At 40.3% G+C, this 16,848-nt stretch overlaps 1 protein-coding gene across 2 annotated transcripts in view; it reads right to left on the reverse strand.

The window, feature by feature from the left end:
* Positions 1-2,203: 2,203 nt before the first annotated feature.
* The window catches only part of OGA (O-GlcNAcase), a 40,647-nt gene continuing 26,002 nt past the window's right edge, over positions 2,204-16,848 (reverse strand). Inside the window, exons 11-17 of one of the 2 annotated variants that reach the window (XM_066618944.1) lie at positions 14,617-14,702; positions 13,650-13,754; positions 11,789-11,874; positions 8,209-8,401; positions 6,691-6,850; positions 4,221-4,353; positions 2,204-4,125 (exon numbers count right to left, since the gene is read on the reverse strand). In XM_066618944.1, the coding sequence (XP_066475041.1) occupies positions 4,065-4,125; positions 4,221-4,353; positions 6,691-6,850; positions 8,209-8,401; positions 11,789-11,874; positions 13,650-13,754; positions 14,617-14,702 (824 nt within the window). In that variant the 3' untranslated portion in view covers positions 2,204-4,064. Of the gene's footprint in view, positions 4,354-6,690; positions 6,851-8,208; positions 8,402-11,788; positions 11,875-13,649; positions 13,755-14,616; positions 14,703-16,848 lie in introns of both variants that reach the window. The other variant, XM_066618945.1, reaches the window with a different exon arrangement.

The raw sequence follows: 16,848 nt of genomic DNA on the forward strand, positions 1-16,848 counted from the left end.
CATAAACTACAATTCCTTTGCTGCTCCATAAGAGACTTTAAACTTAATGAATTATTCCCCAAGGCAAGCAACAAATGAGTAACTTTTTCAGCAGATCACTCTTCTTCCAGAACCAGATGCCCAAGATTATTTTTGGCTTTGGAAAGTCCAAAGTTAGAAGGATTACTTTGGCTACTGCTGTGAGAGCATGAACATACATAGCATGGCACAGTCAAGGCCTGTAAACATGCAACACTTAAAGACAGCAAACAAAACAGTGCTGTGCAAACAATTAGGCAAGTTATGCATACATTAGGAAAAGGGGAAGCTACACTTCTGCTTGGTTAATACCTTTCCTGGTGGATTTGGTTACTTCTGGTCTACACTGAAAGTATGTGCTCAGTAACTCTGGCACACAGGATAGCAAGTTAGTTCTTTTATGAAAAAGGATAATTTACTGTAGAGCTGTTACACTGGTGCTCATTACAGTGCAAGATGCTGAAAAGATCAGAAAAGATGCTGGCCTAAAAGGCCATTAGGAGCTCAGTGGTCAACCATATTCTTGATCACTTGGACCTGCATACCACATATCTCAGTCAGTGCATAAGAACAGCCCCACTGGATCAAGCCATAGGCCCATCTAGTCCAGCTTCCTGTATCTCACAGCAGCCCACCAAATGCCCCAGGGAGCACACCAGATAACAAGAGACCTCATCCTGGTGCCCTCCCTTGCATCTGGCATTCTGACATAGCCCATTTCTAAAATCAGGAGGTTGCGCATACATATCATGGCTTGTACCCCGTAATGGATTTTTCCTCCAGAAACTTGTCCAATCCCCTTTTAAAGGCGTCCAGGCCAGATGTCATCACAACATCCTGTGGCAAGGAGTTCCACAGACCGACCACACGCTGAGTAAAGAAATAGTTTCTTTTGTCTGTTCTAACTCTCCCATCACTCAATTTTAGTGGATGTCCCCTAGTTCTGGTGTTATGTGAGTGTAAAGAGCATCTCCCTATCCACTCTGTCCATCCCCTGCATAATTTTGTATGTCTCAATCATGTCCCCCCTCAGGCGCCTCTTTTCTAGGCTGAAGAGGCCCAAATACCATAGCCTTTCCTCATAAGGAAGGTGCCCCAGCCCTGTAATCATCTTAGTCGCTCTCTTTTGCACCTTTTCCATTTCCACTATGTCTTTTTTGAGATGCGGTGACCAGAACTGGACACAATACTCCAGGTGTGGCCTTACCATAGATTTGTACAATGGCATTATAATATCAGCCATTTTGTTCTCAATACCTTTCCTAATGATCCCAAGCATAGAATTGAATGCTTCTTCACTGCCGCCGCACATTGGGTCGACACGCTCATCGACCTGTCCACCACCACTCCAAGCTCTCCTGATCTGTCACAGACAGCTCAGAACCCATCAGCCTATATCTAAAGTTTTGATTTTTTGCCCCAATGTGCATGACTTTACACTTACTGACATTGAAGCGCATCTGCCATTTTGTTGCCCAAAGTGCATGGAAGCTTGACCACTATATGTAGAATCTAATGTGGGATTAGTGATGGTATTCAGGTTTTCATGTACAACTTGAGAACATTCAATGTGTAGTTGAGACAGCAGAGGGTAGTCAATCATTCAACTCTTCCTGATACTTTAAATTCTATAGCAAATTTAAAACCCAGTGGTCTGGGATTTTTTAAAAAACACATTTTTTAGTAGTTGTGGGTCAAAACTTCAGAAATACCCAACATCAACTGACAAAAAAAAAAAATCAAAAGGGATGCAAGTAGGCTTTGGGACTTTTGTCTCTCTCTTACTATCATTCTCTCCTACTGTCATTCAAAACTGTTGATCTCACAGTCAGCCACAGTTACAAACCTGTAGTAAGGGCCCATCTTTTACCACCTTCATGGGATTTTACTTGTTTTGAATCTGCTCTTTCAAATTAATGATCCAAAACTCCAAAGCTGTTCCACACTTTTTCTGTGCCGACACACATATTTACAAAACAGCATGTTTATGATTCAACAGCAATGAATACACCTCAGAGGCAGTCTTGCTATATCTGAGACCAAGCATATAATGGCACTTTGGGAGCCATAGCTAACTACTCACTGCTGCAACATAATTAGTAGAGTGCTGCAATATTCAAGCATCAAGAAAAAATATTTTTTCCACCCACTATCATTTTTCAACAGCATTACACGGAGACATATCTTTACATTCACTTTGCAGTTTATTCTATTTCTCACATGGTCTTCAAATACAATTTTACATAGTCCGTTCTGCTACAGATACAGTAGGTCTAAAGACAGTCATGAAAGTGGCATTCCAACTGTACATGGTGAAAACCGATAGCCATGAAATGTGAGCCGTGCATTGCTTTACAACTACAGAGCAAGGAACTGACTCAGTTTTCAAGACTATCAAAAAATTAACTTAAAACAGTGATAAATCCTTAAATGTATTAACTGTATAAAAACCAGGTACCCCTCATCCAAAATGTATAATGCCATAAATCCAGATGTTTTCTCTAGTATCTAATTAAAACTAAACCAAGTGGCTAGTTGCTTTGCATATTCTCAGAGCCACAGAAACCTCGGGAAAGCCAGCTTGGAATAAATGAAGATCTACTGTAGTTCACTGCCTCACTCCCCAAGTGAAATGTGCTTGCTGCAGCTTAAATACTTCTCAATTAAAAGTGTTCACATAGTGAAAATCAAAAATCTGCAAGTGTAACTATAACAAAGGCCAAACATCAGCTTCTCAGTAGAGGCTGCAAACTACATTTCAGCACTCCAGTGCTTTTTGAAAAAGTGTACAAAACTTCTTCAAACTCTACACATATGGAAGAGTTTTTAAAAAGATTAACTCAATTTCTATCTTCCAAAACATGACTATTTTCAAAGGAAGCAAAAATAGTTGAATGAGTAGATTATTATTAGATAGTAGCAGATGAGAAAAATGAGGTGCGTGTTGGATGATTGCCTCCCAGGACCAAGGCATTAAAACAAAGAGAAATACCTCCCCCCAAGTGGAGCAGCTACCTTCTTACTACAATTCCTAGTCATGCAGATTCCATCTGTTGAATTTTGGTAAAAACTGGAAATGCTTGGAACAGGCAGTATTATTAAAATTAGGTAACCACTTAAATAATTTGTAAAATGTGCTTTATTTACCCACCAATGTGCATGACTTGAAGACCCTGATTTAGACTGACTGACCCTGGGGTGCTGTAAACTGCAGTCTTTCCCTTCCCATTCCACCCATCCAGCCTGAGTGGGCAATTGGCTGGCTGTCAGTAGCATTAATGATCTCACTGGGTTGTCCTCGGACCAGTTTTCTCCAGTAGGATGCCATATCTACTGCCTTTTAAGAACTTGTCCTCTAAAGGAATGACCCTTCTAGAGCAGCACTCTTTTCCCAAGTGACATTTCTAGCAAAGGACATGAGGCACAGCAGAAAAGGCTAGTAGTGAAGTTGGCATCAGCTTCTCTTGTGGTTTGACATTATTGAAAAGTGCTGTCTCAGAATACTGCTTTGCTTTGAAAAGCAAAAGAATTACAAAACGATTAAACACAAAGTGTCAGCATACAGAGTTTATATATATTTACACACTGAAATTTACACTTCTGTCACTGAGTGACTTTGCCACAGACAAATGCACAGTTTATTCCTACAAAGCACAAAGCTTAACCGATACTCTTTAGAGGTGGTGGCCATTCATTCTCTATCAGCAAGCATGACAACTGACAAAACCTAGATGTGTCAGTATTGATCTTTCATTAGTTGACAGCCACAGGCATCCTCCAGTGTAAAAGGAGAGATCCTATTTTTCACTTCTCTCGTCTCGCTTCATGACACAGGAAGGATGCATTCTAGGTTTAGGATTTTCTGCAGAAGACAGCCATTTTTCCAAGTACAGAAGTGGACACAAGGAAGTGTCAACCGCACCTCTGAGAATTCATGTAAGTTTGTTCCCAAGGCTACAAATGCAGTATTCCTTGGCACTTTGCTTAAGACCAGGAAATGAGGATGACCAGAATCCATTTTCCAAACAGTGGTTCTGAGCAGCACCTCAAAGAGGGTAATGGATGAATTTCCACAAAGCTCCTTCTGTCAGGCCAGCTGACTGCTGCCTTTATATGGAGACACAATAAGATAAACCTCAGGCTCACTCTTCCCCAGCAGTTAGAGGTTAACAGTATCAAAGATTCACTGAAAATCTCCTTACAAACTTCTTCCAAGGATAACAACATCCTTTGGAAATCCCTCCATCTTAGCTATTTCAAAGCATCCCAGCTTGCTGTAAAATTCCAGGATTCTTTTATCATCTGGTCTCACTTCACAGAAAGCCCCACGAGAACCTGAAGAACAAAAAAAAAAAAAAGAAAAAAAGAGAGATACTTGGAAAGGGGATGAAACAAAGGAGTTACTGGAATACATTGCTAGATATCTCTCATTGATTCAACCCCATTTGTCAATTTCTGACTTGATCCATGACCCAACAGTATGGGTGACCTCCCCCTGGAAGGATACTTGCCATCTGTATACATTGCTGTAATTCTATCCCCAAGTCCATTATATGCTGCAAAAGGTCCAGCATTTTAAGTATTTTAAGGAAAACTAATGATCCCACTAGCAGAATGAATCAATTCTTATTCATTTATCTAAAAAGCAGGTTGCCATGCCATATTGCAAGCTGCTTTATAATTTTTCCAAATTTCAAAAGAAGTTTTTCATGAAATCAGGGGAGATGTCCAAAAAGCTCAAGCCTGAAATAGGCCTGCTGCATGGTTTTTAAAAATCCTCCTCTATTGCGCTGCACCCACCAGGCCATTCAGGAAGCTCCATACAAGCACTACAATTCAACCTATGATTACCACTAAGATGTTGTCTGGGACTTGCAGGAATGGGTTATCGTGTAGATTGCTAAGCTAGAAGCAGCGCCCAAAACGATTGCTATATTAATGTGACCTCCTGCAATGGAACACAATAACCAATAGGGTCTCTTCAAATATTGGTTATTTTCTGTTCTTAATGTAAAATCCTTGCATGTGTTGTTGAAGACATGTCCCGAATAGCTACCAGCTTTTTAAAATTCACAACACACAAGACGATGTGCAAATAAATCACCTATGCTTGCAAGAGCAACACTGATTCACCTCTATATTATTATTGCTTAAAGAGACATCTGTACTAGTGAGTTAGGTTTATTTACACATCATGTTCCATAAGGCAAACTTCTAAAATTTAATTACTTGCCATCTAAACTGAAAGTGTTCTCATAGCACCTTACAACAGGAACAATTGATCGTAGGATAGATATTTTTAATATTTCTATCAAGAATAGGACCAGACACATAGACACAAGCAGAAGATTCAAATACCAAGCAAACTGCAGAACCTCAAAGCCCTCCTGAACAAGTCACACTTGACTGATTTTCCAGAGGCGGGCAGAAGGACCTTGCAAGTTCCACAGTACCAAATACCACTAATAATCCTTTTCTGGTAATGAAGGCAAACAAAGCCCCACCACCCCAAACAGATCCTAAGCCTGGAAGGACAAACATATGGAAGGAAGCCCTCCTGGAATAAGAGCATATAAGCCCCTATTTATGACTTTAAAAGGCATAGTACTTTGTCTTGCACCACTAGCTCTGGACTCAAGTTTCTAAATGATTTTCAAGTACATCTTCAAGTACAGTGTATTACAGTGGTGCCTCGCATAACGAAATTAATCCGTTCCGCGAGTCCTTTTGTTATGCGAGTTTTTCATTTTGCGAAGCGCGTTTTCCCATAGGAATGCATTGAAATTTAATTAATGCGTTCCTATGGGCAAGAAAAGTCAGAACAAAGTCAAATTTGGTTTACAAAGTGTTTATTAAGTGCTCTTTAAAGGCATACATACTGTACAGAGGATTTCAAAAACGGGAGGGGGTGCTGAGTGGGGAGCTTGAAGGCTGTAATCCTGTGCACACTTTCCTGGGAGTAAGCACAATGGGACTTACTTCTGAGGACACACGCACAGGATTGTGCTCTAAGCTGGGGAGGACACAGCAGCTGCACTCAATTGCTTGCTTTTGCCGTGATCATGGGGGGAAACGTGAAGGAAATGGGGCAGTGAGAGGGTGAATGAGCGATGGGGGGATGCTGAGTGGGGAGTTTGAAGGCTGTAATCCTGTGCACACTTTCCTGGAGCAAGCTGACATGAAGATCCTCCCCTTACTAGGGTGGACCAGATCATAAAGGGACATGAAGATCCGCCCCTTACTAGGGTGAACGGGATCATAAAGGGACATGAAGATCCCCCCCCCTTAAGACAAACCAGGACAATAAAAAAAAATTCATTATGCGAAGCATAAGTCATAAAAATTCGTTATGCAAGTTACCAAACTTCGCACACCGCTTTCGTACTGCGGGTTTTTCGCTGTGCGGGGCATTCGTTATGTGAGGTACCACTGTATAATAATCTAAACCCATATAAATATGCTTGCAGTACACAAACAATATCCATGTTATAAAGATGTGGAAAAATCTGCAGAAACAGAGGCACATGTTTTACACATCCCCACCAACCAGTCTGTGACAACCCCACTTATGGATTACCAAAATCTTCCTCCAACATTAGAAGAGAAATTGGGATTTGCAGAACCTAGGACCTTCCTAACCGCTTTAGTTATAGATGACCAGCAGAAGCTCACCATTTGCCTTGAGGGAGGAGAGGAGGCAGGCCATCATGCTTTTAGCCACACTTGGATCAGTCACCTTTTTATGGATGTCCATCTTTATCAGTGATGGGAAGTTGGCAAGGAATGTTTCTGGCAGCACTTCTTGCTCTTCATGGAAACTAAGCATGATTTTCTAGAACACACACAACAGCCTATCAGCATCATAATGGGTTCAATGATCAATGATGGGTACATTGTGTGCAACTCTTACAGAAGATGGGTGTTGACACAGATTTGGGGTATCCTAATCACTTTAATCCTCAAACACATGAAATTAAAAGTAGTTAAAAGCAGTGGATTTTGATGGCTTCACTCCACCACGGAGCAATCCTTCTCTTCCTTTGACTCTGAAATGTATAAAGATTTTTAAACTGGATAGCTGATGCTGGAAAAACAGATAGGTTGCCCCCTCCCTAAAAGCTGTTCTCTGAGTCTCACAGGTAATGCAAATTAAGAGTGCTCAGCTTTATTTGATTTGATTCAAGCAATCAGCTTTGATTTTCATGGAAAATCAAAAGTCAAAAATTCTATAATACAGAAGTCCAAATTCTCCAAATTGAGCAAAGTGTGCAAAACCGAAGTTATGCAACTATTTGATTTCAAACAGTGCTTCTCAAACTTTAGTACCAGGGCCCACTTTTTAAAGTGACACTATTGGGACACACCTAGCTTTACAAGATTTTTAAAAAAGCTCAGGTGATTTCAATACAGAGGAAGGGGACTTCCAAGCACTACACTCTGGAGGTTACCCATTGTCATCAACTTTTTGAAGCCTCTGGTTTATGTGCACATGCATTATAACCCAGAGGGGTCTCTGAAACTAATAAATGAACCATATTCTATATAGAAAAAGATAGCAATGGATAGGTGTAATGTACTCTTATCAGCAGTGCTTTTGGGACGTTATGCAAGGCGTCCCTATTCAGAGAGACTGTGCCCCTGCCCTCATAATGTGGTGGAGACAACTGCCCACATTGTTTTGCAATGTCCATATTATGATGATTTGAGATCTAAATTTATCTCCCCGGTCTTCGGCGCTGAAACGGGGATGCAGGTGGAGGAGCAGCTTGCTTTTCTGTTATCTGATGTATACTCTGATATATCATTCAGGGTTGCTTCTGTCATGCTGCACAGTTGGTTAGAAAGAAAATTGAGAGTGTAAATCTCTGATTTTATGGTTTTATATATGTGTAAAGGGATGTTGGCCTTAATTTTGTGTATTTTGTTTTGACCTCTGTGATTAGCTAATCGGATGATTGTAAATAAAGTATATAATTCTTAGCTAATTGTGCATAGGAATTCCCAGAAGCATATCACAATGTTAATTCTAGAAACTCCTTGGCTGGCATACTGTAGTATATGTCTGAGGCACTGATATTAGATGGGTTTGGGGCAAAGTCCATCCCTCCCAGAAATTTAAAGAGGTTACTGAACAGAAAGCCTGGACATATACAACTTTTGACAACCAGAGCATACTCCTGGCCGACTAACCTCTGCCTCCGACAGCTCCTTATCACTGCTTGGCTTACTATATTTCTCCTGCATGAAAGGAATCCAGGCAATTTTGCATTTCTTAATGAAAGGAGTTACATCAACGGTGCCCAGTGCATAGCCACAAATGCCATCTTCATCTTCTAACACAAAGCAGTAATCCGGGCTGAGGGAGAGCAAGCCACCTACCAGCCTGCAGGGAAAGGAATGGTCAACTGAACTGATGGCCCACAAAAAGCAGAAATCATGCAAATAACATTAGATAAATGATATGACACCTACAGGGGGACTTGACAACTTTGCTTTGGACCTCAAAGCCAACCCAAAAATTTGGAAGCTAGACAAATTCTTCAACTCTGTTTTAACACTGGCCAAAAAGACATCAGTGAGTGGTACAAACTGTATTTTACATACACACAAGCATTTTTTAAAAAGCACATTTTAAACTATTGGGGTGGTAAGAAAACTTCGCAAATTTCTATGAGACAGCATAAAGATTGAAACATTTTGATCCAAAAAGTTATATTAAGATTTTTTAAAAGTTAAAATTCATGGCACTAAAGCTGCAATCTTACACACACTTACATGACAGCAAGTTCCAATGAACTCAATGGGCTTCTGTGTATCCATGTGCTATAAAATAGGTACTCACTTCTTCCCCTCCTTACCTTCCCAATTAAGGGGGAGGGGGAAGATGACATGCTGGAGGAAGGAAAGGGGAGGGAGTGTGCTCCACATGACCTTCCTGTGTTTAAAAAAAGCTCTTTCCACAGCTGATTGACCTCCCTCCTCTGGCAAGGGATCTTCCTACACCTCACCCCAGTTTGGTGGCCTTCAAGGCTGCTGCTGTTTTTTCCCCAGGACAGCCACCAACAGCTGAGCCATCAGTAGAAGTGTTTGGAAGAAGTTTTATTTATTTTACTCAGAAGTAAGCCCACTGTGTTCAGTAAGATGTTAGGCTATAATCCTATTTTATTCTCCAGAAACAAATACCTCTAGCCATCAGCCATGAACTGCCCCTTAGTTGCAGCCTTGCATCCATTCTCTAGGCACTAGAAACAAATACTGAGTTGTCATGGAGCTGAATTTGTCGAGCCCTGATCTAAACACATCTATAAAACAGTTAAACCAGGAAGGTCTCATAATAAGAGCAAGTGGCCATTGGAGATGAATTAATGAACCACCTAGTTGCAAATGAGAGTATCTAAAGCTATACATCCTGCAATCTAAGAAACAGACCAATAATAATAATAATAATAATAATAATAATGGTATTTATATACCACCTTTCTTGGTCATTAGAGGACTCTTGACTTTATTAACGGCGGTTTACATGGGCAGGCTTTCTGTAAACCAAGATGTTCCGTCTTTCAAGAACGCACTACACTTCGGATGATCTTTGTCTGGCCACATTGCCTTCTATGCTAACAAAGAGCTACAGCCAGCTTCTTCTTGTTTCCCACTCAAGAGAGCTCAATCTAAGCTCATCGGTTTCATGGTCTCACTTCGCACAGAAACGTCCAGTGGTCCTGAACCTGTGACCTTCAGATGTTGTCTTCGGGTTCAACTGCGGCTCTACCCTCTCCAGACCAGACCTTTCACTAGACCTTCTAGACCAGACCTTCTGATGACTACCATCATCTAAAAACTTTTAAATGCCCCTGGGTCAGGCACCATGCAGAGCACACAAGTAGCAAAGTACTCAGTAGAATTTCCATAAAAATCAAGTGGGTAATAAAAAGTAAAAGGAATTACAATATTTGATGGTGAAGTAGTAAGGTTTATATAGGGAAGGTGAAGAAAAAGATGAGACTATTGTGATTTAGGAAAGCTTGCACAGAAGTAAGTTTTAAGGAAGTTTGAAGAACTAACTTGGTAAACAATTAGGAAGGACGTTTCAGGCAACAGTGAAAAAAGAACAGTGGAAACCAGTTTAGTATTTGAGGAATGTATTAAATATTAAGGCGTAGACTATGAAATGATGAAGTTGGAATGAATTTCTATAGCCCACTGTGATTAGTTTTTTTTTTAACGGAGTCAAGCCTAAATTTGTATTATAAAGCTTATTAAACTGTCAAAGATGACAGTTTTGGTACCTTAGATTCCACTTCCTAAGAGGTGTGATTTTTTTTTAAAAGTTAAAGATAATCACAATGCACTCCTGTGATGAACTTGTATGCTTTTGTAACTTCATATATAATAAAGACATTAAAATTATCATGGTATGGGCTATGAAGATTCTCCCCAATATTTCTATTAAAAATTTCTATTTTGAGGTTTGTGAGAAATAAGCAGCCACCAAGTGTCCAAAGTTTTGGTTATCCCAAAATATCCTGAGGGGTTATGAATGATCCCCATGTATGTATGTCCATGGGTTTTCATAGCCAGCAACAATCCAAAAATTCAACATATCCAGGTGGGAAGACCATGGCTGTGTTAAAAGATTATAATCCATGTGATTAAAAAAGTCCAATGTTTTATTCAGTAACTTTTTCAGAACTTCATCAGTTCTGGATAGGACACATTGGAGAGAAAGCCAGAAACAGCAGTTAAAAAGAAGCACCCTCCAGGTGCTTGACAAGGAGTTAATTGCTTAGCTGTAGAGTTCCATTTTGCTGACTGCATTCTTAAAGCAAACTCAGCCTAATCACAGTACTCCATCTCTGCTGGGAACCTCTTCCTTATAAAGCTCTTGAATATCTGCTCTTTTTAAGATGGAAAGCCAAGTATTGCTAATATGTAGAGCCTCTTCTGTTGATGTTTTGAAGATGCTAAAATATTTCTATAGCTTCTCTGCAAAGCCTTGGGAAATAAAATCTATTATTAGAAAGAGCAACATAAATGAATGAGTACTAATATTTATAAACAGGATGATTTCATTAGAAAAAAACACAGATAATTAATGGAAAATGGGATATAGATTGAACTATGCACTTTCAGAGTCAGAAAGGAAATTACCATGTCAAGAAGTACCATGGAAGTTATCAGTCACTCTGAAAATATTTTTTTTTGTCAACCACTTGGTTAGGGTATCTGGTTCCTCACAGATTAGTAAGAATTTGTCCAACATAAGAGCTGCAATGCACATCTACCACAGCAGATTGTTTTTTCATATATTCCCAAAGTGCCCAGAAATAGGTGCTCTGGCAAGTAATTTTGTAGATAATTAAAAATATCTTGGGGTTTGAACTGGAATTAGACCAACAGACAATCCTATTATATGTGAAGAATACTGTGTAAGAAGTGGATCTAGAAATGACATTCTGCACTGCTCCTCCAGTTTTGCTGGCTATTTGAAGTGCTTGAACTGCAGGCAATCTGAAAATTCTAAGATCTGTCTACGAAACATTTTTGGAGAGCATCTCATCTATTAGGATTCAAAAAGGAGCATGATTTAATTCCAGTTCTAACCCTACAAAACCAGATTGTTAACTTGGTCAATATCCAGTGGTAAAAGCCACAACTGTTCTGCGGAGGTTTAACCATTTCACCAGTTGCTTAGAATGCTTGTTTCTATTACAAGAAGCATACTTCTGTTAATGATTCAATATATATAAGCCTATGTTGAGCATGCACATACTTGTCTCCAATTAAGTCTGGCTGACTATGGAAAGGCTGATCTGTTCCATCATCATACATTTCTCGGCAGATCTTGTAGACTGATGCCTAAGGACATAAAAAAGTATTTTACAACTGCTTCCCCCAATATATATAATTGCAGTGTTACTTTAGAGCCATGCTGCACTAATAATACTAATTCATTTAAGATATTCCATGGCCTATAACTGCTACAATTGCATCAGACAATTGGATGCATGTGGAAATGAGCATCCCTGCCCTCTCCTCTGCCCGATAGCCCTCTGCACCCTCCACTGAAAACCACTCTGGAAGGGCAGGGAGCCACTCCAAACTGGAATTCTGTGGGGTGTGGAGGGCTCCAGGTTTTCTCAGAAGATGGACAATGATTGCTTTCTCCCGCTGTATGAACAGGAACTCCTTATGTTCATGGAAATGAGGGTTAGGATACAGCCCAATACAAAACACAGATAATGTTATGTGATGAACAGTGTGCTAGATCTGGACTAAGCAGACATGGGTTCAAAATCTCTGCTCAGCGATGAAGCTCACTGAGTGACAATGGAAGTGAGTTAAGATATCACAAAAACCATCCCAAGCAACTAATACAAAAACCAAACTAGTAAGTACGCAGTACATAATATAGGGCTGGATCCAAAGTTTTCATTCCATGAAGAGGTGCTGCTATTTACCAAAAGAATCTTTTGGAAAGCACTGTTATCCTTTCTTTCACAGAGCAAAAATTCTAGATACAACCCACTGTATTTTTCACAGAACTGGTTATGAATATTGTCTATTGAATTGCATTTTTTTGCCTGAAGCAACAGGAAAATCACATCCCTTGCTTTGGAAACTGAAAGTCTATGATTTGAAAAGCAGTCACGTAACATCCTACATGATATCCCTCCCTACCTGCCATGTCCCTCCTGTGATATTAACCCAGGTCTTCTCCATTATAGCGGTCAAGCAAACAGAATATTAGAGCTTGAATGCAAGACAGTCAATGGTAGTCTTAAAAAAGCTGAATAGACTGAAAACACAGTCTTCCACTTAGTTAACCAACTATAAAGTAGGGATACTGACCTCTCACATAAGATTGGGAGGGATGAAGGAGGTAAGGGGCACGCTATAAATAAAAAAGACCTATACAGGTGGAGCCAGTTTATCCATGGGGGTTCAATTCCCAGAGCCCCCGCAAATACTGAAAAATGTGGATACTGAAATGTGAAGTTTTTGAAGCCCTCCAAATATGACCAGACACTTCCTCCAGCACCATACTGAGCCTCTCTGAGGCTCAGAATGCTGCCCAGGACCGTTTTCTGGCAACTTTTTGTTTTCGCAAAAAAAAAAAACACCCAGAAAAAGGCTCCAGGAGGCTTTCTGAGCTCCAGAGAGGTCACGTGCAGTGGTGCATGGCCTTTCCAAAGCTCAGAAAAACCTCCCAGACGCTACTGGAACAAGGTTCGGGTCATGTCTGGGAGGTCTTGAGGGGTTATCCAGGGGTAGGTTCAGTACCTACAGTGAAGCAAATCTACAGACAAAGAGGTCTCACCTGTACAAGTTCTTATAAATGCATTTTTTAGTTACACCTGTTTAACTTGAGGCCCTAATCAAGGCAGCAAACCGCGGTGGGAGAACAATTTATTTCCTATTTACATTCTCTTCTAGAAATGGAGTCAACTAGGAAAATCTGGTATAATATTAAAAGTATTGGATCAATTCTCTCAGTGTCACTGCAGCAGTTTTCCCAATGAACCACACCAAATGTTGAGAAAGTAAACCAGAGATAAAGAGTTTGGAAGTAGTAAAGGCTCAGCTGGCTCTATCAAAGTGATTCTCCAAACCGCAGAAATTAATTTCATTACCTCATCTTTAGCAAAGTAAGGTCTAATGGTGTAGATTTTGGAAGTAGGAGTCAGAGGAGGTGGCTGAAAAAATAGGTCATTTGCTCCTTCAATAGGCAGCAAACGCTGTGAAAACAAAAAATTCTTGTAAGTTTTAGAGAAGCAAGATGCATTACATTCTTGGGCGTGCATTCCAGACTCCCAAGTTAACTTTTGTTACTGCAGGTACCCCAGAGGAAGATAGGGTTTTGCAAGCTTTACAAATGTAAGGTCCATTTTATCTGAATAGAAGTTTTTTTTTCAAATGCACAACTGTTACAGCACTTAATGGAGTTTACATTAAGCTCCTTTCTGCTTTAATATAATTTCACCAAAACTCATCTATGCTCTCAGTGTAACATAGCCGTATCAGGAGGAAAGGTTTGGTCTGAAGAGGGTTAACTGGCCAGAGGAGACACTAACCCAAAAGCAACGTGCTGACTCAATTGGCTGTGCGCAGAGAGCACCTGTGAGGGGGAAGAAAGTATAGCCCCTGAAAAATCCATGAGCAAATTTAAGTACAGAACAAACAGACCTTAGGATTAATGTGCCAATTGAATTTACCAGAAATGCAACAAGTTTTGCTTTGACAAAATCCTGGAGTACACAGCAACATAACAGTCCTTGCTCATGGAGTTCTCGTTGGCAGACAAGCAGGCGCGCATTGTGCAATTGCGGGCGCAGATAAAAACGCTGTGCGACCTGCAAAGAAACAATGTGAAAATGTACAACTAAAGCCGCTGCGCTTCGCAGGCGCGTGGGAATGGCAGCATCTCCTTGGGATATTACTGTAGAAATGGGAGGAAAATTATTTAAAACAAAGCTGTCAGGCTATTTGGGTTTTGGACCAGAAAGCCTTCGGCAGACCAAGCCTTCCAGCCCTCCGACGCGCAATAAAAGATTTCTCAAACAAAGACAATGTCATTCAGTTGTGAATTCATATTGATACCTGGAACTCTCCTGCTAGACCACCTCTAAAGGCCCAGGGTTCTTGGTCTCCACTTAAGAACTGTGCTGAAGATTGACTACGACACCCTGTGGAGATCAGATCCAAGCGGAGAATGTTACGAGAAGGGGGATTGTCCTGAGATACTAAAATGTCCAACAATCTCACACACACTGTGGGAAAAGCTTTCTAACTGAACTATAATCCAAGAACTTGTGGGGCTGTGATAATATTGCACAGCCGGTAAAAATTCCTAATGCCTTTGTTGTTAAAAAACCAAAATGACATTAGATGATAACCTTGGACAGCATACAATTCAATATCATTAAAAGCCACTAATATGCTTCATTCCATACAGGTGCATAAGATGCACAAAGGGGTGAACTTGCCAGTCCTGTTCATTCTTCATAAATAACATGTAGAAGTTATACAGAACAAGGGAACTAGCTGTCTTACTGTTTCACCCAGCAAAGGACGTATATTAGCTATTATCACAGCCCCTTGAAAATACTTGGATGTGCCTGAAGTCACATTTTCGTATTGTTTTAATCTTGCCAGAAAACTAGGTTTGGCATGGAATAAAATAGCCCAAACAGCTACACTGAACAGATACCTCTTTTACACAAAATTAGAGATCACCTGTCCATTTCTGAGGTCCCGTTTATACAGCTGCAACCAAACATAATGAAGGCTTTGTTACTAATAAAAGCAACCATTGCCTTAGTTATGGTTACAGCACTTTTCCTCACCCTCAACCATGTCAGCAATGCCACAATTTCTGACAACCAGCATTGCCATAGGCTTTAAAGCCCTGTGCACAAGAATTGGGCTGTCGTTTTTAGTAAAATTGGTTTATAGTTTGGCTAGGAGAGCCAAGACAATTTGCATAACTAACATCTTTGAGAGGGGATAAACAGGTGAATTATTGATGTGGGGATTAAGTGAGTTGCCTAGTCTTCTGATAAGATAAGCTGCGCAAGTCTGTTTCTTCTTGTGGAGAGCGATCTACTTCCTGTTCAAGTAACAATCTCAGATCAGTACAATCAAATGTGTCATGCTAGCCAGGTAGTCTCAAAGCGAACCAAGCCTGATACTGATGCTTAGCACCAAATTTGTAAAAAGTGAACCTTTAGCAAAGAAGACCCATCACATGCCAATTTGAGCTGCAACTATTCCCATACCAGAGTCTCTCGTATAGGGAGGACTTCATACAATATCCTTTTCACAGGTGACTTGGAGTACTTCTCCTTTGAGACTACACTGTAACTAGCACTCCAACTATTATGCACTTTAGAGAGCTGCATGAATGAAGAGCTGTATGAATGAAAATCAGAGTTAATGCCTGAGTCGCTGCGCAAATGTGACTTCAGCCCATGCCTACTGCCCTAATCTGAACTGCCTCACAGACAGAACCTTCCCATCTTAAATTTATTAATCACGACACGCTGAAAGCATCTGGCGCGGTCCATCCAATAGCAGTAGACACTTGTGCTGAAGATTCTCCCATCTGCACACATTGGGGAAGAAGACAGTAGAAGCCATTAGTAATCCATAGTATTATTATCCACACTAGTTATATAGACTGAATGCTAGCTGGACTGAAGGGGAGGACGAGAAGATCAGCCTTCAGTGGATCAAACATCAGCATTCGGTGGCTAAACCATTCTTATTTTTTATATGTATTGGTATCAAATGATACACAGGTTTTGTGGCAATATAAACAATGTTAGCCACTAAAGATAATTAGTCTCAGCTGTATTAGTGAGACCAGAGTATCACCCAGCAGAGTTAACTGATCTATGGAGAGACTTTGTTTTTTTTTTTTTTTGGGGGGGGGGGAGATAAATTCTGTGGAATATTTACTGTTAATGTTGGGAGGGGGAGCAATAAGTCCCAAGTACTCCTACTAGTAGAAGCCAACCCTATGGCATAGTATCAGGTCTAAAACTGGCCACCAGCACCATCAGACATAAACTGTTAAACAGTTACTGTTTAATAAACTCAGCATCAATGCTAAGCATCTGTGTCTAACCATAATACATCAAGTATATTAGTGAGGATTCCTTTGTTTTATTTGGGTAGGTTTCTGTTTTTCTGGCTTAGGCCTTCACACTTAGGTTAAAAATGTTTTGAGTTCAGTGAATTGTTCGGGAACATTTTGCAGCATTATTGAAGCTAAAAAGATTTGGACTTGTGCAAGTCCTGGCCCACTGTTAGTAGAATACAAGTATAAAA

The sequence above is a fragment of the Tiliqua scincoides genome, chromosome 3 (genome assembly GCF_035046505.1).
Source record: "Tiliqua scincoides isolate rTilSci1 chromosome 3, rTilSci1.hap2, whole genome shotgun sequence".
NCBI classification, from domain to species: domain Eukaryota; kingdom Metazoa; phylum Chordata; class Lepidosauria; order Squamata; family Scincidae; genus Tiliqua; species Tiliqua scincoides.